This window comes from Pseudorca crassidens, chromosome 9, assembly GCF_039906515.1.
Source record: "Pseudorca crassidens isolate mPseCra1 chromosome 9, mPseCra1.hap1, whole genome shotgun sequence".
Taxonomy (NCBI): domain Eukaryota; kingdom Metazoa; phylum Chordata; class Mammalia; order Artiodactyla; family Delphinidae; genus Pseudorca; species Pseudorca crassidens.
In genome coordinates, this window is record NC_090304.1 from 49,451,542 (window position 1) to 49,477,056 (window position 25,515).

Consider the following 25,515-nt stretch of genomic DNA (forward strand, 5'->3'; position numbering starts at 1 on the left):
CCAGCAATTATAGCATGATAAAGACATGTCCAGGGCCTTGGCTTTAATGGTGAGGAGAAAGATTGGAAGCTTGAGGACTGAAAGAAGTTAAGGATGAGTTTATTTTCACCAATGACAGACTTGAACTCCATATGCTGAGGGTAAGAGGGGAGAAGTGGAAGATATCATGAGGACAAAAGTGAGGAAAGACATCTCTTTCACTGGGAATAGAAGGAAGAGAGAAAGATGAGCACAGTAGCCAGTTTGTGGGGACAGGGAAGTTAAAGGAGCTCTTGTCTGTGGTGCTGACTTTTACAGTAGAGGAGCTGTGTCTCTTTCTGCAGAGAGCACATGACATCTGGCCACTTTATCTCTGCCCTCCTATCTGTCCCCCTCCTCTGCTACTCAGAACATTAAGCCTTGCAGGGTGACTTAGTTGTGTTGGTCTTTCGCCTCTACTAGTCTGTAGATTCTTTTTTTTTTTTTTTTTTTTTTCGGTACGCGGCCCTCTCACTGCTGTGGCCTCTCCCGTTGCGGAGCACAGGCTCCAGGTGTGCAGGCTCAGCGGCCATGGCTCACGGGCCCAGCCACTCTGCGGCATGTGGGACCCTCCCGGACCGGGGCGCGAACCCGTGTCCCCTGCATCGGCAGGCGGACTCTCAACCACTGCGACACCAGGGAAGCCCAGTCTGTAAATTCTTTACCTTGAAGCCTCCAGAGCAGCAGAACATCTCCTTCTCTGGTTTCCAGAATCCCATTTGCTCCTCGTTCTCATTCCACCCCTCTTCCCTCTTTTTCTGTCTCCTTCACTGACACCTGTTATGTTACTCTGTCGGCCCCTTAAGATTCTATCCCATGCCTTCAATAACATTATAATCCCCAAATCCAGCTTTAATCCTTCATCTGAGCACTCCACCCTTATTTCCAGTTGTTGACTGGACATCTCTTCATTTGTGAGTTTTCACAACATCCAAATGGGTTTATTAAGTGTACCTCCCAACACTCCAACACTGTTCCTCCTTCCTCAGGTTTTAGCAGTCATCATAGCTGAAAAACAAAAGCAAAATAACCTTGAAATTATTGTTGATTCCTCTGTCTCTCTCCACTTCCACTTAGTTCTTAAGTCTGATTGATCGGTCTCTAGAAACATCTATTCATCTCTCTTAAGACCTTCATTAGCCAGTAAACTGATCTCCTCATCTTTTACAGTCTTTTTCATTCCTTCTGCCCTGCCTTGAGGAGCTTGTTATTCTACATTTCCTCTACTGACTGCTTTGGAGCCCAGTGTCAAAGAAGCTCCTTTAGGAGTTTACCTAAGTAATCCTAAGATACAGAACAGGAGAGAAAATTACAGTTCACGTGACGGAGACAGACCAACCTTGTCCAAGTTAAGATGTTTGTGGGCAGCCCATGCCAGCTTATTCTCCCCCTTAAGGATGACCATCCCGTGGTGTTTGGGAAGGAGCGGGGGTCCCTAAATGTCTTCTTGGCCACTGCTCCTCCGTGCTGCGTTTTCCTCCATGCCCCTTTATTCCATCACAGATCACCTCTCACCTCACTCACTCTCAGCTCCTGAATTCCACCCCCTCCCCAGAAAGTCTTCAACAGACCTCCCCTAAGAATTTTTACCACCTCCACACAAGTGTTGTCTGGTCTTTGCCCAACCACAATGAAAGTACATTTCCCAAAATTTGAGTTATTCTGACTAAAATAATGCTCTAAGAGTTCCAGAAACACATTCCAGGGTGGGCTTTGGAATTCCAAATCCACTTCCTTTTGAGGTCTGTCTGTGAACTTAGAGATGTTCCTCTTCAGTCTTCTGAGTATTCAGAGGGTGGCTATAGTAACACCAATGTAAACGTTGATTTTCAGAGACAATACATTTAAACCTATAAGAAAGAAGAATATTTCTTCCTAGCTGCTCCACAATTCATAAGGCTTCTCTAATCTTCAAAGTAATTAGTAGTTATAGTAAAATGATCAACTGCCTCATTTGCCTGAAAGGTTTCCTGGGACAGCGGATGTTCAGGTCTAACACCAGGTAAGTCTCCAGCAAGCCAGGACTAGTTGGTCATCCTGAAGTTAAGAGCATGCACTCTGGAGTCTGTCTGGGTTCAAATCCAGTTCTGCCACTTACCAGCTGTATGATCTTGAACTAGACTTAATCTCTCTGTGCCTCACTTTCTTCCTCAGTAAAATTAAGAAGATTAAAAAAAGTTAATACATGAAAGCATTTAGAACACTGCCTAACATAGGGTAAATGTCCAACAGGTGTCAGCTACTTTTATGCATATCAGTGTTAATTCCTCTAATCATCACACCTACCACCACCAAATGGTGCTCCCTAAGAATCTGGATAAGATGTGAGCTCAGTACTGAATCACACATCTTTAATCTTAATATCTGCTCTCTTAATTATACAAAAACCTGGCCAAAGCTTTGAAATTACTACTCTCAGAGCCCAGTTAACTGTTTAGCTTCTTACCTGTTCCTCATTCACCTTACCCGACAAGCAATGCTCGAGCACTTCCTGTGTGTTTATGGTGGCTCTGTGCTTGGAGCTTCAGAGAACACAATAGAGGTATGCTGTTACCCCTGTTCTCCTGGAACTCACATTCTGAAAGGAATGCAAGCATCATTCATGACACTGATGACAAGGCCAGGCAGGAGGCCCCACATCCAGTCTAGAGGGTCTTAGGAAGCGAGAAGTCTTTGTGGCCCGTTGTTTGTGTCCAGGAAGAACAGAAGTATTCCTCAGCAACTTTCCTCTCCCCTTGCCACACAGTGTACCCCAGGCACAAAAGTGAGGCCATCATTCCTGACTTGTTCCTCTCTCCCAATAAGCCCCACTTGGTTCTTCCCAGGCTTCTTGGACCAAAGATTCCTCATATATTCTTTTTTCCTCCTAATCAAGAATCTTCTTCATCCTTTCTATTGCCTCTGGCCCATCACTCTTTTTTCTCTCCTATACCACACCTACTTTCCGCCTAATCTTTTACTCAGCAATCAAATACCTGGAGTATCACAGATAAACAGCATCTTGTAAGTTTACATTTCACATACAAAAGCCAAGAGCTCCCTAAGGACAAGGAATGTCTTGTTCATCTTTGTTGCTCCCATGACACCTGACATAGTACCTGTCTGTGCCCCAAAAGAGTAGACATACGTGCACGAAGAGGTGGCTCTTCATCGCAAACCACGCAGGCCCTAAAATAAAAATAGGTTTTCTTCCATTGACCATTTTGTTCTAAGTCTCTGACCCCCACTCCTGGGGCCAGCTCAGGGCCAAAGCCAGTGGGTAAGGATGGAAATAGCAGCACCTTCAACATCTCCTACACCAACTTCTTCCTGGGGGGCTTCTCTGGATTGCGACAGTGGAGGCCCCTCCTGGTCCTGCCCCTTACTTTTCCCTATGTGACCATCGTCTCTGCCAATGCCCTCATCATCCACACGGTGGCGGCCCAGCAGAGCCTGCATCAGCCCATGTACATGCTCATTGCCCTGCTCCTGGCTGTCAACATTTGTACTGCTACAGTGGTGATACCCAAAATGCTGGAGGGCTTTGTGCATTATGTTAACCCCATATCACTGCATGGCTGCCTGGCCCAGATGTTTTTCATCTACTTCACTCTCCTTCTGGACTACAACCTCCTGCTGGCCATGGCCCTAGACTGCTTGGTGGCCATGTGCCACCCACACTGTTATAGTGACCTGATGACCTCCCGTCTGCTAGGCGTGCTGGCCTTTTTTGCCCTGACATGGAGCCTGGGAGTGGCAGTGCCCTTGGTAGTGCTAACCTCACGAGCTTGATTCTGCCAGACAGCAGTGATCTGACACTGTACCTGTGAGTACATCGCACTGCTGAGCATAGCTTGTGGAGACTTGACCTTCAACAACCAGTTGGGGCTGGCCATGCGGTTGGTCACTGTGACCTTTGATCCAGCCCTGCTGGGGACCTCCTACACCCGCATCATCTATGCTGTCTTCTGGATATCTCCTGGGGGAGCCCGAACCAAGGCCTTGCACACGTGTGGCTCCCACTCCCATTGGTCATCCTCACCATCTACCTCTCTAGTCTCTCCACTTCCATCGTTTTCCGAGTAGCCAAGGCTGTGTCTCGGAATGTCCAGAACCTGCTCAGTGCCATCTATCTGCTGCTCCCAGGAGCCTTGAATCCTGTCATCTAGGGGGTAAGGATCAGAGAGATCAGACAACATGTAGAAAAGATGCTCTGTGGAAAGGAATTAGCCCAGGTTAGGGAGAAGCCAGAGAGGCTGCAGAATATGAGAGTGAAGGAGAAACTGCCAGGGTGAGAGAACTTCATCAACTTGGGAAATTGGGGCTGTGACCTCTGGGAACAAGAGATAAGCAGGCAGTACTGAGGGACAGGCTGGAATTTCCTGAGATTATGGAGGACTCAACAGCAGGTTCATTGTTGGTAAACTATTCCTTTTTGAATTCTTAGAATGCTCTGTTTTCACTCCAATGAAAAAATTGCTTTTCCCTATTTATCCTTGTTAGTTTAGTTTCTCTGTCCTCTTCTCCCTGACTCCTGAGAAAGCCCCCCAGTTAACATCTGGATATATGGAGCTCCACTGGAAGTTGTATAGAGCAAGTTGTACAGACCACGACTTGCCCTGAACACCCAGTCTGAAACAAATAAACAGGCCAGGCTCTTCCCTGGTGCCCAGTCTCTCCCAGATACATAGTAAGACTTGACATGAAGCCCAGTCTCACCAAATATACAGGTCAGTTTTGATGCCATCAGTCTAATGCAAACACACGTTAGGTTCTAGAGTCCAATCAGTTCCAAACACAGGTGAGGCTCTGCCTGATATTCCCAGTCTGATATCCCCAGGCACACAGGTCAGGCCTACCCCAGGGGTCCAGTCTAGCCCAAACAGGTCAAGTCCAGCCAGGGGGCCCTCCAGTCTGACAGACACCCAAGCCAGGTCTTCTCCTTGGGACCCAAATTCATCCAAAGACCAGACTAGGCCCTTATCTGTACTTGAGCTTGACCCAAACCCAGAGGTCATGCCACTCTTTCCCATGGTAGCCAGTGTGATTTATCTAAGTCACCCCTGCTTGAAAGACCTCCATAGCTGTCATCTATAGAATGGAGTATCTATCCTTCAGGGATGTCCCAGAAAGAGGCTATGGTGTCCCATACTGTGCAGGACCATCTGTAAACCACCCAAGTTTTCTCTTCCTCTATCACTTGATCATATGGAATGTCCCATGAGGCCATAGGTGCAGGCTGGGAGAGAGAAGGTGTAGCAGGAGCGAGAACCATGGGCATTTGGGCCAGTTCTTCAGTAGATGACTTGTGCTTTCAGGGCCTGCTTGAGCCCAGTCTTGTATATACCACTTCCATTTGATGATGGAATGCTACTATGCATGCCCAACTTTAGGCTTAGGGGGTCAGACAACACCCAGTTCATGACAGGCAGCTCAGGTTGCATGGTAACTTCGTGGTCTTTGGTTAGGCAGTCTTCAAGTCCCAGTAGCAGCCGAAAGCTGTCTCTCACAAGGTAAGTATTTATCAAGAGAGGATGGCAGGGCCTGCCAAAGGCTTCCAACAGCATCCCTATCTGCCACTGATACTTGAGCAGCTTGCATGGCAGACTGGACCTGTTGCAGAGCCAGGTTTGTTCTTTGTCCTGGGCCCCACTCAAAACTAGCAGCTTTTAGGGTCACATAGTAAATGGGCCAGAGTAGCACATCCAAAAGAGGAATACGTTGCCATGTCGCCTCGAAAATCCAAAGAGGCCCACTAGCCCTTATACCTTTCTTTTGGTTGTAAGAGGAGCCAGATAGAAGAATTTATCCCTCATCATAGAAGGAATATCCCAACATGCCTTATATCATTGGACCCCAAGAAATTTCACTGAGGTAGAAGGTCCCTGAATTTTTGTTTGATTTATTTCTCATTCTCTGACACACAAACGTCTTACCAGTAAGTCTAGAGTAGCTGCCATTTCCTGCTAGGTCCAATCCGCATCTCAACGTAATGGAGCACTGTGATGTACTGTGGAAAGGAAAAGTGATCAAGATGAACTAAATTATGACACTGGGCTAGAGAGCTGGTAACTGATACACCCCTGAGGCAGAACACATACATGCTCACCCAGACCCTTGCCTCTCTGTTTGATTAGGAGTATCCAGTGATGGTATTCTGCATGTCTCTATTGCCACATCACCACCAGGGACTATCAGAGCTCTCTTTACTACTGAAAAGTCATGCTTAAATCTCATCAAATTAGAGAACCAACCCAGAAAACTCATCCTTAGGATTCCATTCCTCTAGAACCATTTCCAGTACCAGAACCTATATTAGTCAGTGTTCTCGTTCTCCAGAGAAACAGAACCAATAAGGTGTGTATATACACACACACACACACACACACACACACACAATCTTATCTATATATTCAGTTGACCCTTGAACAATGCAGGGATTAGTTCCAGGACACACAGAGGATACAAAAATCCACGGATGTTCAAGTTCCATACAGTGTCTATATCCACGGGTCCACATCCACAGATTCAACCAACCACAGACTGTGTAGTATTGTAGTACTTATTGAAAAAATCCAAGTGTAAGTGGACCCATGCAGTTCAAATTCATGTTGTTCAAGGGTCAACCATATACCTCTCTCTCTCTCTCTCTCTCTCTCTCTCTCTCTCTATACACACACACACACACACACACACATAAAGTAATACGGGGGACTTCCCTGGTGGTGCAGTTGTTAAGAATCCACCTGCCAATGCAGGGGACACAGGTCCAAGCCCCGGTCCAGGAAGATCCCACATGCCATGGAGCAACTAAGCCCGTGTGCTACAACTACCCAGCCTGCGCTCTACAGCCTGCGAACCACAACTACTGAGCCTGTGTGCTGCAACTACTGAAGCCCACACAACTAGAGCCCATGCTCCGCAACAAGAGAAGCCACAGCAATGAGAAGCCCGTGCACTACAATGAAGAGTAGCCTCCACTCACCACAACTAGAGAAAGGCTGTGTGCAGCAACGAAGACCCAATGCAGCAATAAATAAATAAATAAATAAGTTAAGTAAGTAAGTAAGTAAGTAATGGGCTCACAATTGTGGAACTGGCAAATCCCAAACTGGCAGAGTAGGCTTCCAGGATGGAAACCCAGAGAACAGCTGATACTGCAGGTCATGTCCAACGGCAGTCTGTAGGCAGAAGTCCTTTCTCAGAGGACCTCAGCATTTTTCCTCTTAAGGACTTCAACTGATTGGATGAGGTCACCCGCATTATGGAGGATAATCTGATTTACTCAAAGTCTACGAATTCAAATGCTAATTTCATCTAAAAACAATACCTTCACAGCTCTATCTAGTGTTTGATCAAATATCTGGATACCATGGCCTAGCCAGTTGGCAAATAAAATTAACCATGACATTGCCTAGGCTTACAGCAAGCCTAACCAAGTATGGGAGTGTCCTAGCACAGAGTCAATCTGCAAAGACCAAGGAAAGCTGTCAAAACATTAACTGAACATACTCTGCAGAAGAGACTTCACTGCAAAAAGTTTAGTCTCAGAATATTTCAACAAAAAAAAAATCACAGGCATTATAAAGAAACAGGTAAACATAGACCATTCAAAGGAAAAAGATAAACTGACAGAAACCACCCCTGAGGAAGCCCAGCCGTCAGACTTTCTAGACAGACATTAAAACAACTGTCTTAAAATATGATTGAAGAGCTAAAGGAAAACAGGTAAAGGAAATCAGGAAAACAATGTATTAACAAAATCAGACTATCAACAAAGATGTAGAAACAATTAAAAGGAACCAAACAGAAAGTCTAGAGCTGGAAAGAGCAATAACTGAAATGAAAATTTCACTTGAGGGACTCAACAGCAAAGCTGAGCAAGAAGAAGAAAGAATAAATGAACTTGACGATAAGGCAATTGAAACTACTGAGTCTAAGGAGCTGAAGTAGGATGAAGAAAAGTGAACTAAGCCTAAGGGACCTGTTGGGACATTGCTAAGTGGACCAATAGATGCAACATTGGAACTCCAGAAGGAAAAGAGGGAAAGGGGCAAAAAAGATTACCTGAAGAAATAATGGCTGAAAACTTCCCAAATTTAACAAAAGATGTGAATATATCAATCCAAGCAGCTCAACAAACCCCAATTAGGTTAAATTCAGAGACCCACACCAAGACACATTATAATCAAACTGTCAAAAGCCATTAGGATGGTTATTATAAAAAATACAAAAAATTAACAAGTATTGGCAAAGATGTGGAATAACTGGAACTCTCGTGTACTGTTGGTAGAAATGTAAAATGGTGCACTTGCTGTAGAAAACAGTTCGGCAATTCCTCAAAAAGTTAAATATAAGATTACCATCTAGTCCAATAATTCCACTTCTAGGTACACACCCAAAAGAACAGAAAGCAGGAATTCAAACAGATACTTGTGCATCAATGTCCACAGCAGCATTATTCACAACAGCCAAAAGGTGGAAATAACCCAAATGTCTATATATATATATATAAAATGAGATATTACTCAGCCTTAAAAAAGGAATGAAATTCTGACACAATACATAAATGAACCTTGAAAACATTATGCTAAGTGAAATAAGCCAGACATAAAAGGACACATATTGTATGATCCCTTTTATTTGAGATACCTAGAATAAGCAAATTCAGAGTCAGAAAGTAGAATAGAGGTTACCAGGGAATAATGGAAGAAGGGAATGGGGAATTATTGTTTTATGTATAGACTTTCTGTTTGGGATGATGAAAGAGTTCTGAAAATAGATAGTGGTGATGGTTGTACATTGTACATGTACTTAATGCCACTAAATTGTATGCTTTAAAATGGGTAAAATGGTAACATTTATGTTATGTATATTTTACCACAATTTTTTTAAAAAGAAGAAAAAGACATATATTAAAGTCAGAATTCTATATGGTGTCTAAGTAATTTGTCTTAAAATTTCTTCCCTGAACCCTCAAATAACAAAAAATCCTTTATCAAAGTTGACCTTTGTATGAAAATAAATGACAAAATTAGTCTCACACAATCATTTAGAAATGTTTATCTTTATTTCAGAATGACCTATTAGGACCTTATCCAGATAAAGGTTCTGTCAGCACTTCTCACGTGTTATGACTCAGTTTTGCTTCTATGGACACACCAGTCAAAGTCTCCTTACCAAAACTGAAGTCACCAGAAAAGGGGTACCAGATGGGTGATGAAACCCTACTTAATCACTCCCTATTTGCAAGATGACTTCTTTTGCATTCCTAAAACATCTACTTTGATTCCCAATATATCAATTTTAAAAAATCATTACTTTCACGTTTATATAAATTGACTTTAAATCAATTGATTTAAATTGATTTAAATTGACTTTAAATCAATTGATTCTTTTGCTGCAATAACGTCCAGCAAAACCTTATCACTTCAAGCAAACCTACTATACCTATCTATGCTCAAGAAGTAGTTTGGCTATTAAAGAAGGGCTGGTCTCTTCTAAGCCTTTCCTCAGGATCCACACATCAGACATTCATCTCTATTTTCCAAAGAGCACACCATGGCTGCTGTGTTCCTCTCCTTCTCTTCTTCTTTTGATACCTTTTCCTTATCTTTCAGCTTTTCTTTATTTAGAGTGAACTGGATCGGATTAGCTGCTGGTCTTGTCCTTAAATAATACATCCCAGTCTTCAAACCCTAAAAGGGAAGTAAATACAACTAATTAGGAGAAGCTGTGAGAACACTAGACATTCAAGGCCAATGTTTAAAATACATTTCCATAAACCAGGTCAAATTGCTTTCTAAACTTAGAATTATATCTCCTCTAGGAAGCCCTCTCAAAAATGCTTAAAGAGAGAAAGAGATGGTCAAACAGTATACTCTGTCCTTTTCACCCCTAAAACAAGCTTATCTCTTTGAAAATGTCAAATATTTTTGTTCTCTAGTCTTTTTGTTTGTTTGTTTTTATGTGTATGACTTCCAAGTGTGCCTAAGAAAACATGTCTGCCTTAAATTATAACTATTTAGAGGTCTAGACTGTATCTCTGTATAAGAACAGATTATGACTAATTCAAGGATAAGAATCACCATTCTCTATTCAGTATCCCCAGTCCTGGAACATAGTATAAGTTCAATAAAAGTTTGTTAAATAGAAAAATAAATTCATAATTCTATATAAACACCTAGAATATTGCTAGGGAATAAGAATACATTATAGACTCACAGGCCTTTACAGTTGGCAATGACTAGCTAAGTGATTGGCTTTTATCCTGTAGATAAAGTGGGGAAACAATGGATATTTTTGAACAGTGGGTTGACATGTGTAAAGTTTTATTTTAGGAATGGTAGCAGTACACAAGATGGCCTAGAGTAGAGATACCAGAAGAAAAGAGATCAGTTAAGAAGTTAAAAATAACAACAGTGGAATAGAAAGTAAGACATTCAAGAAATAGTACAAAGGAACAACTGACACTACATGGTGAATGACTGCATGGAAAGTAAAGGAAGGATCATAGGTAACTCCAAGGTTTCAAGCTTAGAATAAAATAATCCTAAAAGAAATAAGAAAATTCAAAGTGAGAGCTTAATCTGGTATAAAACCCATGGGTTGGTTCTAATATACTGGACTTAAAGTGAAAGAACTTCCAGGTGGCAATACTTAGTATGTAGCTAGAATATAGAACTCTGTTCCAATTCTAAAATATCCCAAGCTGGTTGACTTCCTCCACTAACCTGTTTCCAGCCGTAGAAGTGCATACTAGTGAGTTTGCCATAGTTAGGCTCAGCAATATGTATGTTCAAAGACTGGCTTTGATCAATGAAAGCTCCTCTCTCAGCTGCCATCTTGAGTATGGTTTTCTGAGAGATTTCCCACACAGTCTTATAAAGTTGCTTCAGGTCCTCAGGAATTTCTGGTATGCTCTGAAGAAGGGAAATCAAATGTTTATTGCACTCTGGTTGAAGAAAGCAGTATGATTAACAGAATGGTGACCCCCAGGGTCTGGCCTTGGTTCTACTTCCAGCCAGATCTGACGCTACCATTCCATTTAATACAGTATGATCCTTATCAAGTTTCCTAAGACTACTCACTTCTGGCTTATGAAGTCAAACAAAACCCCATCTAAACAACAAAATATCAATCTGGTGGTAGTTATTTAAGACTCATCTTTAATTGGTTAATGGCCAAAACATTCACTGAAAAGTCAGAGCTAAGCAACAATAAATGACCCTTGACTTTTGCAGAAAATACAAATACTCAGGGCTGTAACTCACAGGGACATGACACAAGGAAGCAATGAGGCAAAACCCTTTAAATAAGCTAGGACTTCACAAACTCCATTTGGAGTCAACAGAAAAAGGTTTTCCTATTTCTTAGGTCTAGGGTTAGCTTGCATCAAAACACAGACTGGCTAATGCTACAGCTTCCATCAGCAAATATAGAAATGTTACAAGAATCTTTATCTGTGTTGCCAAGCAGACAAATATTTAGCCAGAGGCCTCTATTTACAAATAAATAAATGCTTCTTGATTCTCAGTTGCAAATATTTCACTGTTAAACACTATTTCTGGCTCTGTCTTTTGGACTATCAGTCTTCAATTCTCCATCATACTTTTTAATTAAGTTTGACTCTAATTTCAGGCTTTATATCACTGGTCCCCAAACTCTGACTCACTTGGCAATTATCTAGGGAGTCTTTAAAAAATACTGATGCCTGGCTCTCACTCCCAGACATTTAATTTGTATGGGGTACAACCTAAGCTTCAGGATTTTAAAAGCTCTTCAATGTATTCTAATGTGCAGAGAAGTTGGGAACCACTACTTTATACTGCTGCACAAACAAGAGGGTAAGGCCTAGCTATGTGAAGATGCATTTAATCCTAGCACAGCAATGCAGAGTTGAACAGAGCTACATAAGCCTATATGACCACAGTGAATAGCCATTCTTTCTCTGCATTGCCTGGGATAAGTGAGAAGTTACCAATGTAACTACCAACTTAGCTCCTGAAGAGAACACTTTTTTTTTTTTAATTCTGTACCTGGATAGAGCCATTGCATGCAATAATCTGATTTTTCATCTCTTCATTCCACAAGCCCCGCTCAGTAAGATCTTTCAGTAAGTGAGGATTTACAATCTGAAACGGAAAGGAGAAAGATGTGAAGGAATAAACAACAAAGACAGGGCCTAAACAGGATCACAGACTTGGAGCTTAAAGTAAATAAGATCAATGAAGAACATTAGATTGCTTGGTAAATTCTATTTTTTATAAAACTGAGAGACCTATCCCACTACATGAAAGCTATATTCCTCTAAAATCTTTATATCTGTTATTCAAAACATAACACATGGTATTTGCAAAAGTGAAAAGAGCTAATGCTGCCTAAGCTGGGTATGTAGAATGATTCTTTTTTCTTTTTAAGTAAGGACATAATAAATACTTAAGAAAATTAGAAACGTACCCACGCCAAACCTTACAGAAATTTATTTCAGAGTATCTGCAAATTCACAAATAAGTATCTTTTAAATTAGTGGTTCTCAACCTGCAAATGAGAATTACCTGGGAACCTTAAAAAAAACACTGGTCCTGCCCATCAGAAATTCTAATTTGTAACCAAGGCTGAGAACCACTATCTTAAAAGATACTTCTATACACCTTGAGTATCATCAACTTAAGCATATGAGGTTATAGTATATGTCACTATGATTACAAAATGGTTAAACATCATGTGAACTCTAATATCAAGTTGCTTTCATACTCAACCCTCAATCCTTCATTCTTTTGACAGATATTTATTAAATGTCTATTATATGCTGAAATAACATAAACAATATTAGAGATGATAACTCACTTTATCAAAACTTTGCACCGACACTAAAATAAAGGGGCATATACTAAATATGAGTAGCATTTACTCCCAACATCAGGCTTCTAAAAGATTTTCCTGTAGGTCTGGTTGTGATCTTCTCACCTGAAATTCTCCTGACAAGACTCTGCGAGTATAGATGTTACTGGTATAAGGTTCAATTGACTCATTATTTCCCAATATCTGAGCAGTTGAAGCAGTAGGCATCGGGGCAATGAGTAAACTGTTTCTTATACCATACCTAAAGAAAAGGAGATTATTAGGTGCTGGTCCTGAAGCTACAATCTGTCAGGAAGACAGCTACTTTAAGTCATTGTAGTAAATGCAGTTGCTGCGAGTAATACCAAACATCCATTAGACTCACATGTTGACTTTTGCATTTAACCCCTAAAGGGATGCAACTCCACAGTATGGGTGGTATAACTTGGCCCTCTCCTAAATGCCTAATTCCTAAACAGAATCAGCACCATTTTTACTGCTGGTAAACCTTATCATGCCATGCTGTGATTCCGTATCAAGTTAGGAATCACAGCACTTGATACACTATCTTGCCCAAGAAAACACTCACATGGTTATTGGAGAGTCCCCACCTGTATCAGGGTACACTCATTCAACCCTTACTCTTTTCTAAGTGCCTATGTGATCACTGTGCTAGGCCCTTTAAGGAAACATAATGATGTGAAAGTGGTCAGAACCAGACCTCTATCCCCGCAATTCTCCATTTATCCTGAACAGGATAATGAATAGAAAAAATTATGCTCCAAGTATATTTCTGACTTCCTCTATCACCTCTTTAATTAAATTTCCTAGAAGAATGCTAACATCTTTTGACTCTATTCAGTGCCAAAGAGAGTGCATGAAAATATAGTATCTAGGGCTTCCCTGGTGGCGCAGTGGTTGAGAGTCCGCCTGCCGATGCAGGGGACACGGGTTCGTGCCCCGGTCCGGGAAGATCCCACATGCCGCGGAGCGGCGGGGCCCGTGAGCCATGGCCGCTGAGCCTGCACATCCGGAGCCTGTGCTCCGCAACGGGAGAGGCCACAACAGTGAGAGGCCTGCGTACCGCAAAAAAATAAATAAATAAAAAATAAATAAATATATAGTATCTGAACTCTGAGAAATCTTCAAACTGTCCTAAGCACATCCTTCAAAGCTCAGCCTAAGAGATACTTACGCTACAACATCTTTCCTAACCAGGCAGACAACACTAAATACAACTGTCAAATACAAATATTTGCATTGCAAATATTTTCTGTGACCTGTACCTTTACGTATATTTGTGTTACATGTCTTACCTTACTTAGTTTTAAGTTTCTCAAGGACAAAGAGTTCATCTTTCCTACATTCCATACCTCTGGATTCATACAGCACTTAGCATAGAGACTCACATCCTAATGGAGTCTGTACAACTGGACTTTCAACCTCTCTATGTCACTTTCTAGTTGTGAGGCATCAAGCAAACCACCAACTATCTCCATGTCTTTACTCCCTCAGTAGAGTGGACAGTGGTTTCCTGTCCAGAGACAGGAAAATGTTTTGAAAAGTCATATATATATGATATATCCAAGCTATGGAATTGTCTGTAATCACTAAAAACAATAGGTAAATCTGCATGTACTGAAAGAGAAACATCTCCAAAATAAATCACTAAATAAAAAGTCTCAAAACATGTCAAGTTTGATCTCATTTATATAATAAAACTGTGTGTGCGTATCTGCAAATGTACTGAAAAAGGTCTAGAAAAATATACACCATTCACAATGGTTATCTCTGAGAAAAGGAGTCAGTTGGTTTTTTTGTTTGTTTTGTGGGACAAAATGGTTGGCAGAACCATTTATATACAAATGGTATAAAGAAGGGCTTTTACTTTCTATTTTATTTCCATATTTGAACTTTATTAACAATGAATGTGTATTCATGTATTAATTTTGAAATTTAAAAAAGTTATACATAAAAAATATTTAAACTACATTATTTTGAGAAAAACAGAATAATAAATAGAATACAGGTCCATTTTTGTAAAAATTGAATTTGCATGTAAATATACACATATATACACACTCATAAGAAAGTCTGAGGATGACAGACAAAAAGATACAAACAGGTTTTTTGGGGGGGTGATGGTACTGGGATAATTTTCATTTTATTCCCTTTCCACATGTATGTTTTCTAAATTATCTAACATGTATTATTTGAGTAACAAAACAATTTTAAGGTAAACAGATATTTTAAAGAGCATTTTAAAGCTACTGCTTCCTTCTGCAAACATTAAACACTTTGTATATGCATTAACCTAGACATGACAGACAAACATTCAGCAAAACATTCTGCCTGCACTCAAATCTCTTATGTTTATTAGCCGGAAAGGACTACATTTTTCAATTTTTACATTTTTCTTTCACACAGTTTAACACATTAAACCCTCCAAAAGCTCTTCCAAAATCCGTAATGAAGTCCTATGACAATCAATTCATTGAAAGTCATTTATGTGCCCAATGTGGTTAAGCAATAAATAAAAGTTAAAAAAACATTTAAAAAGCAAACACACTTGGAAATATGAAGGTTTAACGAGAAAAAGAATTACCTAATCTTGGTACTCAAGCCCCTAAAACAAGATCAACTAATAATAATAATACCTACCAGGTATTAAAATGCTTTCATTGTGCCAAGCAATTTGCAGGTTACTATACATATAAAATATATTGTCCTAGGAAGCATTTTTAAAAAAATAGTTCTATGGATAGGTCCTTTTAGTCCCATTTAAAAGACAAAAAATGAATTTCAGAAGCTAAAATAACATACCTAAGTTCGAAAGAGCCAGGCTGAAAACCTGAACCCTCCTCACTTCAAAGCCACTTTACATCTCTACTTACTTTGCAATCTTCTCCTTGAGAAGTTTCCAGTCCCACAGGTTTGTAGGAGTAACATTCCACATATCATACTGAAGGATCTAAGGAATAAACAACCCAAATTTATGATAAATCATTGTATGACAATTTAAAACTATGACAAAAACCAAACAAATAACTAACTGCCATGCCCCCACATCCCAACAAATGCTGTCTTTTGGTAAAGCTGTGTAAGAAATACAAGGACCAGAGACTTTCCTGGACAAATTTCTATGTAGTCATATTGATTAGAAGCAGGCTAAGAAAACTCATTAAGGCTTACCTCTTCCCCATGTCTCTGGCTGAGTCCTCTCAGAGGACCCCTACCATATCTACAAACCAGGAAATTCTAACATTTATGAAAGCATGTTGTTTTTGTACAGTAAAAGAATTACTCTAGCCTCATCTTTTTTAACTGCCTTGATCTGCCTCTCAATCTATCTATTTAGCTAATAAACTTATTTTCAAACAATGTAGAGTTCCTAAATATCAGCAGGAACAGTGAGAACGAAAAATAACATCTTATTTTACAGGGAGGAGAATCATACTACTCATGATGAAGGCAGTGTGGATCGTGGAATTCTAGGACAGCTCCCAGATTCCCAGCCCCCTAGGGTATAGGCCATTATATTCTCCTCCCCTTCAGTGTATACAGGACCTGGAAATACAATGGATGCCACTCACATAACTATGACAAATGTGAAGGATTTCTGCAGGTGCAATTAAGGGTGAAAATCAGTTAATTTTTTAGTTAAAAGTGAGACTATCCTGGGTGGGCCCTGACCTAACAAATGAAAACCCTCAAATGGGCGACAGGACTGGGCTCTTCTTGAAATGAGGGACTCTCCCTCCTACTGGCTTTGAAGAAGCAAGATGCCAAGAGTTCTAGAGTTACAAGGAAATGAACCAGGTGAGCTTGGAGGAGGACCCTGAGCCTCAGATGAGACCACAGCCTCTACCGACATTCTGACTGTAGCTTTGAGAGATCCAGAGATCAAGACTCAGCTAACCCAAGTCTGCACTCATGACCCATGCAAACTGATACTGAATGTATGTTGTTTTAATACACTAAGTTTAGTAACAGAAAACTAATACTTGGGAGTTCCCTGGTAGTCTAGTGGTTAAGATTCAGCGCTTTCACTGTTGTGGGCCCTGGTTCGAACCCTGGTCGGAGAACTAAGATCCTGCAAGCTGCGCATGGTGCGGCCAAAAAAGAAAAAAAAAATTAATACAGTCAGCATTCTTCTTACGTCATTTTAGCAATGATTAGTTTTAAACAGAGTATCCTTTTTACTCCAGAGGACAAACAGACCATATGAGTTTACTCTGTCTGGTGTAACAAATTACCACAGATTTAGTGGCTTAAAATAAAAATTTATTCTCTCATAGTTCTCAAGGCCAGAAGCCCGAACTCATTACGTTGGGAAGGCCTCACTCCCTCCACAGGCTGGAAGAGATTCTGTTCTTTGCCTCTCCAACTTCCAGTGGCTCTCAGTACTCCTGGGTTGCGGCTGCATCACTCCGATCTCTGCCTCTATGGTCGTGTTGCCTCCTCTTCTTCTCTGTGTCTCTTGTAAGGACAACTGTCACCGGATTTAGGGCCCACCTGGATAATCCAGGATAATCTCCTCATCTCAAATTCCTTAACAACATCTGTAAAAACCCTTTTTAAACCAAATAAGGTAACAGTCATAGGTTCCAGGCATTAGGATGTGAACATATCTTTTTGAAGGCTACCATTCAGCCTACCATAGGAACTCACAGGCAAAAAGAAACTTCATGCATATACTTACTCCTTTGCTGACTGGAGAGCCCTCATAGGTTTCATATGGGCCATACTCCTTGGCCAATTCACAGCTGGCTTCCAAGGCTCCATAATAAATGGTTTCAAAGATCTGCTTATTCAATAACTGGGCCTCCGGACTCTCAAAAGGGTACCTCATCAGAATAAAAGCGTCTGCCAGACCTTGTACCCCAATTCCAATGGGGCGATGGCATCTATTTGATACGCTTGCCTTTGTGCCAACAGATTTAGAGAAGAGACAACATTAATGAACAGTAAAAGCAACATTCTGTAACAAATGACACACTCTCTCTCTTTATCTCAGTTTTCTCACACCATTCCAATGATAACCATTTAGACAATGACTAGAAGACTGTGATAAACTCCTTCCATCTTGGATTTCAATAATTACCAATAAGCAGAGAAATCTATTCATACCTCTGGGACAGGGTAGTAGTTAATATCAATAATTTTATTCAGGTTTCGGACAATGACTTTGGTGACTTCAGCCAATTTCATAAAGTCATATGTGTGTTCCGATGTAACATACATATTCAGGGCCAGGGAAGCCAAGTTACAAACTGCAACCTGGAATTCGGAAAAAAAGGGTCAAGAGTCACACGATTTTTATTTCTTCCACTGTGTCAATGACACTACTCTGTAAGCCTCTAACACTTGCTGACATTAAAATTTTAAATTTCTATTTTGACTCCTCCCTCCTCATCATTCACCAGTTCATTTCTAAATCCCAAAACCTATTCACATATGTGAACTGTACCACACACCAGTGAAATAGGTAAGATGGGGAAAGAACCATATGCTTCATGGTACATGGCTCTACTACCAGACGTATGCCACATTATGCTATAATTTTTCATATGTATCTGTCAGTAGATGTGCACTGTCCAATACAGCAGCCACTAGATTAAAACTAAATGAAATTTAAAATTCAGTTTCTCAATTGCACTAGTCACATTTCATGTGCTCAGTAGCCACCCAATACAGAACATTTCTATCACTGCAGAAAGTTCTTCCAAACTGCAAGTCTACTTCACCCTCATTGAGACTCTGACAGCCCTTAACTCCTCTCACCTAGACTCCCTCATGCCCTTCACATCTACTCAATTTTACACATGTTGCCAAAGTACCCATTTTTAAAACATAGCTTGAATCATGTAAGCCTAATAAATGCTAGGGAGAAAAATAAGGCAGGAAAAGAAAACAGTCTTGGGGCTAAGGATGGAAGGAGTGCCATTTTTTTTTTTTTTTTTTTTTTTTGCGGTACGCGGGCCTCTCACTGTTGTGGCCTCTCCCACTGCGGAGCACAGGCTCCGGACGCGCAGGCTCAGCGGCTATGGCTCACAGGCCCAGCCGCTCCGCAGCATGTGGGATCTTCCCGGACCGGGGCACGAATCCGTGTCCCCTACATCGGCAGGTGGACTCTCAACCACCGCGCCACCAGGGAAGCCCAGGAGTGCCATTTTTAAATAGAGTTGCCAAGGAAGACCTCACTGAGAATGGGATATATGAAGAAAGAACTGAAGAAGTCAGAAAGCAAGCCACATGGCTACCTGGGGAGAAGAGCATTTTAACATTCAAAAATCCTGAGACAGGAGTATGCTTCATATGTTTGAGAAACAGCAATAAAATTAGTAGAGCTGGAGCACAGTGAGGAAGGGGGAAAGTAAGAGCAGATGAGGTGGGATACTCAGTTGTGTAGGATCTCACAGGGCATTACAAGGACAGAAATGAGGTACTGATACATGCTACAGTATGGACAAATGACACAAAAGACCAAATATCATATGATTCCATTTATATGGAATACCTACAATAGACAAATCCAGAGACAGAAAATAGGTTAGCGGTGCCGGGGTCTGGGTGAAGAGGGGAACAGGGAGTGACTGCTAAAGGGTACAAGATTTCTTTCTGGGGTGATGAAAATGTTCTGGAATTAGTTATCAGTGATGGTTGCACAACCTTGTGAATATATTAAAAAAACACTGAATTGTATACTTCAGAAGGGTGAAATTTATGGTATGTGAATTATATCTCAATTTAAAAAAAAAAGGATGAACGAACTCTGGATGGGCTGGAAAATCAAAGACAAGTATTGTGCAGAGGAATGATATGATCTGATGTTTGTTTTAAGAAGGGTCATTTTATTCTCTATAATATAATCTATCTTGTATAATAGTCATGAGTATGTCAATTTCCTCCAACTAAATTGTTTCCAGAGGGCAGGGGCTGAGCCACATTCATTTATATCTGAGAGCACTTAGTATAGTGTCTTACACATGGCTGGTGCTCAATAAACTTTGTTAAATTAAACTGCAACCTTAGCAATATGTTCAATTCACTCACCATTTTCTTTCTGACTTTTCATTTGTCATGTGTTTTTTAGGTCCTAGAATTTGGGATCTGCTCCTTCCTCCGCATTTTCGTAGTTTACATCCAATATCCAAGCTGCCTGACATCTGACTAATGCAACAATCTCCTTAAACTAACCTCCAGCCTCTTCTCACACTAAGCCATTCTATAACCAGAAGCAAGAGCCATCCTTCCTATCCTAGGGATGCTATTTTCCTTTCAGAAATCTACAAGGGCTTTCCTGCGTCTGAGACATGTCATCTTTCACATACTATCTCCCTTCCCCCAGTTGCAGCCATCTCTCCATACACCAAACCTTAATGTATTTGCTCCATCAAAACAAACAAACTTTTACACTCACTGCACAAAACCTATCCCTGTCTCTGATCTGTCATACAGGCAGTTCTTCCCAAATGGAAAGCTTTTCCATAAATTTCTTTTTAAAATATCCAAATCTATGTCTCATTTCTAGCCTTGCCTCTTCTGTGAATCACCTTAAAGATCTGAGATGAGAACTCTGTCTCACCATTCACTGAAAGGACTCTCTCATGCTTACATACTTTAAACTGAATGAGCACCCTAACACGTTACTGTGTTTGTCCTAACCCTAACCTAAATAACTATATATTGCTATTTTTCTCAAGTAAAGGTTATTACAACAATGTGTGTGAAATAAAAAATTGACAGTCTTTTCTACATGGCTCAGACTAAAAGATATTTAAGGGCACACATCACACCTCTTCCTTTATAATCTCTATTTTAGTGCCCTTCTGCTTACAGCAAGCTACGAAAACCCCCTTCACCCAACTTAAGGGAAATCATGTGAGGGAGTCACAAATAATTCACAAACTCCTTAAGATTCTTCTCTCAGTACCTGAGGCAGAAGTTTTTCTACCTACCTCATCTTTGCTGGTATATTCTACTATTTCTGTGCACAGGTTGCTGCATTTGATCGTTCCTAGGTTCTGCTGGTTGCTCTTCCGATTACAGGAATCTTTGTAGAGCATGTACGGGGTACCTGTCTCTGTCTGAGACTCAATGATGGCATACCAAAGCTGCTGAGCTTTTACAACTTTGCGGAAACGACCCTCTTTCTCATAACTGAAAGGCAAAGCTAGTATTATTTTAATATTCCCTAAGGAAAATCTTTATTGCAGATAACATGAAGAGAAACACCAAAATATAAAATATTGAAAACTCTTAAATTTCTTACTAAGTTTTGCTAAGAGAAAGAAATTAGGAATATGATATTTATTTTACTATGGCTAAAGTCAATCCCACCAAATCAACAAAACCTTCCATAATAAAAAGGAACAAAACCTGAAGTACTCAAATTGTGCTACTGTGCTAAAGCAGTACTGTTGTGCTATTATTTAATGAACTATTGACATGTGTGTCCCAGTTGCCCTTGATTCCTGTGTACTACACAAAGCATAACTTGTTCTGTCAAATGTACTTTATGACAAAGCAAATTAATAACAACCCTGCTAAATAACTCTTTGCATTATTTTTTTAAAGGATCAATTAAAAAAACCTGAATACCTATTTACATGTCCCAAAGTTTCAAGAAAGAAGACAAACCAAAATTTTGGTGAAGATTCAGGAAGAAAACATGACCAAAATAAAATTATTAGTCACATTCTCTTCTAGATGCTTCTCAAGATTCCTAGAAACTGGCTAATGATTGACGTAGTTTTAAAATTTAGATCCTGTAAATAAAAGAAACACACAGTTAAAGCATTATTACTCTCATATTTTTCCCATACCTTTCATATAGCTTCTCAAATTCTTCTCCCCAGACCTCATCCAGACCAGGACACTCATTTGGACACATCAAAGACCAGTCCTGCAAAGGGAAGAAGAGTACCAACCATAAGAAACTTCAAATAACCAACCACACGTAGTCCATTAGGAACACTGCAAGGGATATTGTGGCTTCCATAGACTGTCTTAAAAATTTGCTTTAGAAATAATAATTTTAGGCTCAGGCCCAAACATCTAGTTTTGCATGTTTGTTCATGACCCTTCAACCATTTAGGTCAGATAGCATCTACTTTAGAGAATAAAAATCCAAGAAGGCAAGAACGGCATCTCTTAACTTGTTCAGCATGCCTTTCCATGGCATAACATATAGGTGGACTCTTCCTAAGCATGATTTAAGATGACTGAGGAGAAAACTTATATGAATCAAGTTGTTATTACTAACAAGTACCTATCTCTCACCTGATTAGTCTCCACTCGTTTCATGAAGAGATCCGGAATCCAAAGGGCAAAGAAAAGGTCCCTGGCACGCTGTTCTTCCTTTCCTGTGTTCTTCTTTAAATCAAGGAACTCAAAGATGTCTAAATGCCAAGGCTCCAGGTAAATAGCAAATGCCCCAGGTCGCTAATGGTAAACAAATCATCATTCTTCTCAGAATCAGAATAAAACAAAGAAACTTCATATTTTCCAAAGCACTTCAATAATATCTCCTTGGATCTTCACTACAATTAATGAATTAAATGAGATAATACAAATAAAAGTACTATAAAAATATAAAGTAGTAGTAGTTTTCTTACAATTCTAGCAGTAAAAAAGAGCATTTAACATAAAGAAAATGTGGAACAAGAAAGACTAAATAGGACTTCCCTGGTGGCGCAGTGGTTGAGAATCCACCTGCCAATGTAGGGTACAAGGGTTCAAGCCATGGTCCGGGAAGATCCCACATGCCACAGAGCAACTAAGCTCGTGAGCCACAACTACTAGGAGCCTGCGCTCTAGAGCCCGTGAGCCACAACTGTTGAGCCCGCGTGCTGCAACTACTGAAGCCCGCGTGCCTGGAGCCCGTGTTCTGCAACAAGAGAAGCCACCGCAATGAGAAGCCCACGCACCTCAACAAAGGGTAGCCCCCACTCGCCGCAACTAGAGAAAGCCCTCGTGCAGCAACAAAGACCCAACTCAGCCAAAAATAAATAAATAAATTTATTTTAAAAATATAAGAAAAATAAAAGACTAAATAATTTATCCAAAATGACACAGTGAACTAGGGATGGAGCTTCCACTTCAGCAGTCGTCCAGCTCACTTTACACTATGTGACATGTATGCAAAGCCCAAAGAAAATCACTTTAACTTTGACAATAATGTCGTGCTCAAAAGGTCAAGAAGGTGGTATGTCTTATCAAGGTCCCCATAGATTTTTTTTTTTTTTTTTTTTGCGGTACGCGGGCCTCTCACTGTTGTGGCCTCTCCCGTTGCAGAGCACAGGCTCCGGACGCGCAGGCTCAGTGGCCATGGCTCACGGGCCCAGCCGCTCCACGGCATGTGGGATCTTCCCAGACTGGGGCACAAACCCGTGTCCCCTGCATTGGCAGGCGGACTCTCAACCACTGTGCCACCAGGAAAGTCCCCCCACCATAGATTTTTTTTAAGTGCATCAGAAGGAAATTCATAAACTAATAGGTGATTACTATGCCTACATATCCATAAAAGGCAGGCTAGATAGTTGCAAACTATCCTGCTGATAACATTGGAGAAATGATCCAATACTCTCAACTTTACTTTTCCCTCTATAAAATAGACAGAGTTTTGTTTTGTTTTTGTTTTCTTTTTTTAAAGAAAAACCTAGAAAACATATTACAACCCTTTTTCAAGGTTAGGTATCAATATGAATCACAACTTTAGAAATTCCTCGCAAATAAACTGTCATGTAAGACAGCTGACTCAATCACTGGCTGCCTGGAGCCAGGGATAAAGTATGTATTGGTGGGAGTGATGGGTGAGTAATACAAAGGTGCATGAGGAAACATGTTGGGGTTATGGAAATGTTCTATGTCTTGACTGGTGTGATTACACAAGTATATACATCTGTCAAAATCATCAAAATGTATACTTCAATTGTATACACTTAAAAGTAAAAATTATACTCATTAAATTGATCATAAAAGTGGAAAAAAAGCAAAGTTGTTAGAAACATACACAATGAGCCATCTTATTATAAGCATATATGAGAAAAGATTTTCAGTTCTGGTTTCTAGGACTTTCAGTAACAAAGCATACCTTGTTTCCACCTTGATCCACATATCGAGCTGTGTTGTTATATACTCTCAACATCGGTACAAGACCATTGGAATTGCCATTAGTCTGAAAGAGAAACTGAGGATAAAGGCATCTGGAGGAGAAATAGGGGGCTCAGCAAGAAAAAGAACAAAACGGTTCAACAGTGGACAAATTACTCTCTCCCAGTCTACAGTTTCATCTGCTCCCCATCTCTCCCTCTGCTTTAAAAACATAATGCCCAACATAAAATAAAATTTTGCTGAATAAATCGCAATTATGTACGAAGTTATTTCATGGCATCTCTAATTTACAATGAGAAATTACAAGTCAAAAGAATCCAAAATCAGGATAGCTAAATTTAAACCCCACACATTCAAAAGGTCATTATATAAAGAAATACTTTGGGTAGAGTAAAAACGCTACTACAGTATCTTTTTCCCAAAAGAATTCAAGGCAATTTACAATAAGAATTATATGCAATGGATAAATCAAGACAATAAGGTAAATGGAGATTCTCAGCAATAAATGGATTCTAGAATGAAGATGAAAAAAATACATAAACTCTTAAGACTAAAAGACACCTCATCAAATTTTAAAAATAATCCTTCTAACCTCAAGGCAAGCCTTTAAACAACCTAGAAAGATAAGTGAGCAATGGCTCACCCTACTATTATGTAATGAACACCACGTAATGGAATGGTTTTCTTCTGGACTCTAACTTTATTCTATAGGGTTAGATATTTTCTTCAACTTACAGAGGAGGAAACAAACTCAGAGATGTAAAATAACTTGCACTAGGCCACACTACTAGTAATTAGTGAAGATAGGATTTAAATCCAGGACTTAACCAAAACGATTACCTTTTTTTTTTCTTTTTTTTCCTAACTGAAGTATAGTTGATTTACAATAGTTAGTTTCAGGTGTACAGCACAGTGATTCAGCATTTTTGCATATTATACTCCATTATAGGTTATTACAGTATAATGGGTATAATTCCCTGTGCTATACAGTATATCCTGGTTGCTTATCTATTTTAATATATAGCAGTTTGTATCTGTTAATCCCATGCCCCTAATTTGTCCCTCCCCCCGTCTCTCTCCCCTTCAGTAACCACAAGTTTGTTTTCTTTATCTGTGAGTCTGTTTCTGTATTGCATATACATCCAGTTGTATTATTTTTTAGATTCTACCCAAAACCATGATCTTGACTCCCAGTGAATAGTGAACTAGAAGAGATGAAATTTACCTCATTAAGTGACAATGTTTAAAGCTTGAATCTTGGCTCTATCACATATTAAGTGACTAATCTCTGGAAGTAATTTAGCTTTCTAAGCTTCAGCTTCCTCACTTATCAAATGAAGACTTTGTGGCTATACTCACAAAGTTACTGTAAGGAATAAAGTTTACTGTATCTGTAATGATATCTATCTCATAAGGTTGCAGTAAGGGTTAAATGTGTAATTCACATAAAACTTTTACAACGGATTCAGCATGTAGTGAGCAATGAATAATAATAATGCTATCATTATTGCTAAAATAAATCAGGATTCCAAAATCTGACCCTAGAGACCATCTAAT

General features: G+C 40.0%; 1 protein-coding gene and 1 pseudogene across 3 annotated transcripts in view; one reads left to right on the forward strand and one right to left on the reverse strand.

Moving 5' to 3' along the window:
- Positions 1-1,955: 1,955 nt before the first annotated feature.
- On the forward strand, positions 1,956-4,292 carry LOC137231140 (olfactory receptor 52E8-like; annotated as a pseudogene).
- A 4,756-nt stretch (positions 4,293-9,048) lies between these two features.
- Positions 9,049-25,515, reverse strand: part of RRM1 (ribonucleotide reductase catalytic subunit M1) — a 32,966-nt gene continuing 16,499 nt past the window's right edge. For all 3 annotated transcript variants that reach the window (XM_067750119.1, XM_067750121.1, XM_067750120.1), the window contains exons 9-19: positions 23,939-24,022; positions 22,126-22,287; positions 21,669-21,748; positions 20,802-21,003; positions 17,971-18,120; positions 17,543-17,764; positions 15,735-15,811; positions 12,967-13,102; positions 12,036-12,131; positions 10,731-10,919; positions 9,049-9,695 (exon numbers count right to left, since the gene is read on the reverse strand). In XM_067750119.1, coding sequence (XP_067606220.1) covers positions 9,510-9,695; positions 10,731-10,919; positions 12,036-12,131; positions 12,967-13,102; positions 15,735-15,811; positions 17,543-17,764; positions 17,971-18,120; positions 20,802-21,003; positions 21,669-21,748; positions 22,126-22,287; positions 23,939-24,022 — 1,584 coding nt within the window. In that variant the 3' untranslated portion in view covers positions 9,049-9,509. The remainder of the gene's footprint in view (positions 9,696-10,730; positions 10,920-12,035; positions 12,132-12,966; positions 13,103-15,734; positions 15,812-17,542; positions 17,765-17,970; positions 18,121-20,801; positions 21,004-21,668; positions 21,749-22,125; positions 22,288-23,938; positions 24,023-25,515) is intronic.